Raw genomic sequence first — 2,025 nt, forward strand, 5'->3', positions numbered from 1 at the left:
AGAGGTAGTTTTAAGAAGGGTGAATACATACGTTAGGATTTGTTATTCTCAGCCTTCTGAGACTAAGTAGTAATTAGCTACTTTTAAGGGTGATGAGAAGTACCTGGGTAGTGCAAACGGTTAATGTGCCCAGCTGCTAACCTGTTTCACTGGTACTCAGATGCATTTTTACAAAAATCCATTCTGAGGTTTACCTGAAACCTCTGGGTATTCTCAGAGTGGGACACTTGCAGAAAGGAAGGAGCAGGGGTGTAGTAAAATAATGGGGGGAGGGGCGTGGAATGAACTAGCGGAGAGGGTGGAAAGAAAAACGGCAGACCAGACCTCGGACCCAAACTGGACTGCCCGGCTCCTTGTTGCTAGGGCCGCCAGCGTCCTTGGTTACCGCTCTGGTAACACGTTCTCTCTCCCAGGAGTCCCCAGCCCCGCCCCGCGCAGCAGAAAGGTGCACCGACTGACGCGTGCTCTAGCTTCTTGGCGATCTGGGTCGGAGACCGTGGTCCCCGTTAGGAATCACAACTGCGAGGGTTTTACAAAGCAGCCACTCGACGCCAGCCCTAAAAAAATCTCCGCCCAGAAGGAGAAAATGGGGAAAGGAGTTATTGCTTAAGCTGTACAGAGTTTTTGTTTAAGGGTAATGAAAAAATATTTGGAAACGTAGTAATTGTTGCACAATATGGTGAATGTAGTTAATGTCACTGAATTGTACATGTAAAAATGGCTGAAATGTTTTGTTAGAGCTATTTCACCACCAAACTTTTCTTTTTTTTTTCTTAAAAATAATAATAAAAAGAAACCCCCGCCCAGGACTGTGCAGGGAACTAGAGAGAAGGCGGGCCCGGGTATTCCCCAACCAGACTTACGCTGTACTCCCTCAGCCAGGAGTCGAGCTTCTCCGGCAGTGATCGTAAAAATTCGTTCGAGACTAGTTTCCTCAGGTTGTCTGCCATCGCTCGCTTTTCCGCTGGCCCCGCTCTGAGAGATAGAAACTTGGAAGGGCCGAGCCGGGGGCGTCCGAGGTACTGTAGGGTGGAATGGCGGAAACGGTGTTATCTTCCTGCGGGGCTCAGAGCTTGGCTGATGTTTCCATCCTCCCCCTCGCGTCGGACGGGGCCGGGTTCGGGAAGCCGGGGGGAGGTGCCCTGGGCCGCAGCCGCCACGCCTCATCCGCTGCCCGGCGCGATCTCTGTGCTACCGGGCGATTGCCCGGGAGCCCGGGCCCTAAATACCCAGGCGATGATTAAACAAACCCTGACGTGGGCGGTGGCTGCCAGGGACGCGCGCTTCCCGCGTCCTGGCAACGCTAGCTCTGCGCCCCCCTCTCCGGCGCCCTCCCACTGCCTCACCGGCGGGGGACCCGCCTGGGCGCGCCATGCTTCTGCTCCTGGTGCTGCTGCTCTTCCTCCTGATGGTGTTGGTACTGCTGGTGATTGAAGGCGAGGGCGACCGAAGTCACTGAGACTCTGGGTTGAGCGGGGGCTAGGGGGCACCAAGATCCCTAATGGCGGCGGCTGGACCCCTCGCTGGCCGAAGCGCTTCGTAGCGGAAGCTGGAGGCCCAGAACTCTCCTCCCGACCCGGAGTTCAGGGCAACAAGTCGCATCTAGAGAATCAAGAGTTATTTCTCCATAAAAGTGTTTGGTTAGGCTCTCCTGAAAGTTCCTGTTTGGATCCTTACTGTATTCTTCCACCTCTCATACTTTTATTAAATCTTCATTTGTAGGACCCTAGGGTTTACTTGTTTGAAACTTGTTGTAACTAAAATTTCAGTTCTTCCAGCTTCTATTTTTTGCTTTGTTCCTTGGCCCTGGGCGGAACAAGCGGATTTTAGCTCCAGGATGTTCACAAATAAACATTAATTCTTTGGACAAGATTTGATAGTATATTTGTAGAATTATTGATCCCTATAAAGCTTCATTAAATTTTGAATTCTCTAATTAAGACTGAAAGATCAGGCCCGGTTTGTCGCTATTTCAAACGAGTATTAAAGCACAGTGATAATTTGAATTAGACATTAAACCATTTC

At 50.9% G+C, this 2,025-nt stretch overlaps 1 protein-coding gene across 1 annotated transcript in view; it reads right to left on the bottom strand.

The window, feature by feature from the left end:
- SPATA18 (spermatogenesis associated 18) overlaps nucleotides 1-1,026 on the bottom strand; it is a 42,922-nt gene extending 41,896 nt beyond the window's left edge. The window contains exon 1 of the mRNA XM_023737350.1: nucleotides 864-1,026. Coding sequence (XP_023593118.1) covers nucleotides 864-950 — 87 coding nt within the window. The 5' untranslated portion in view covers nucleotides 951-1,026. The remainder of the gene's footprint in view (nucleotides 1-863) is intronic.
- Nucleotides 1,027-2,025: the final 999 nt, after the last annotated feature.

Source organism: Trichechus manatus, unplaced genomic scaffold, assembly GCF_000243295.1.
Source record: "Trichechus manatus latirostris isolate Lorelei unplaced genomic scaffold, TriManLat1.0 scaffold00101, whole genome shotgun sequence".
In the NCBI taxonomy this organism is placed as follows: domain Eukaryota; kingdom Metazoa; phylum Chordata; class Mammalia; order Sirenia; family Trichechidae; genus Trichechus; species Trichechus manatus.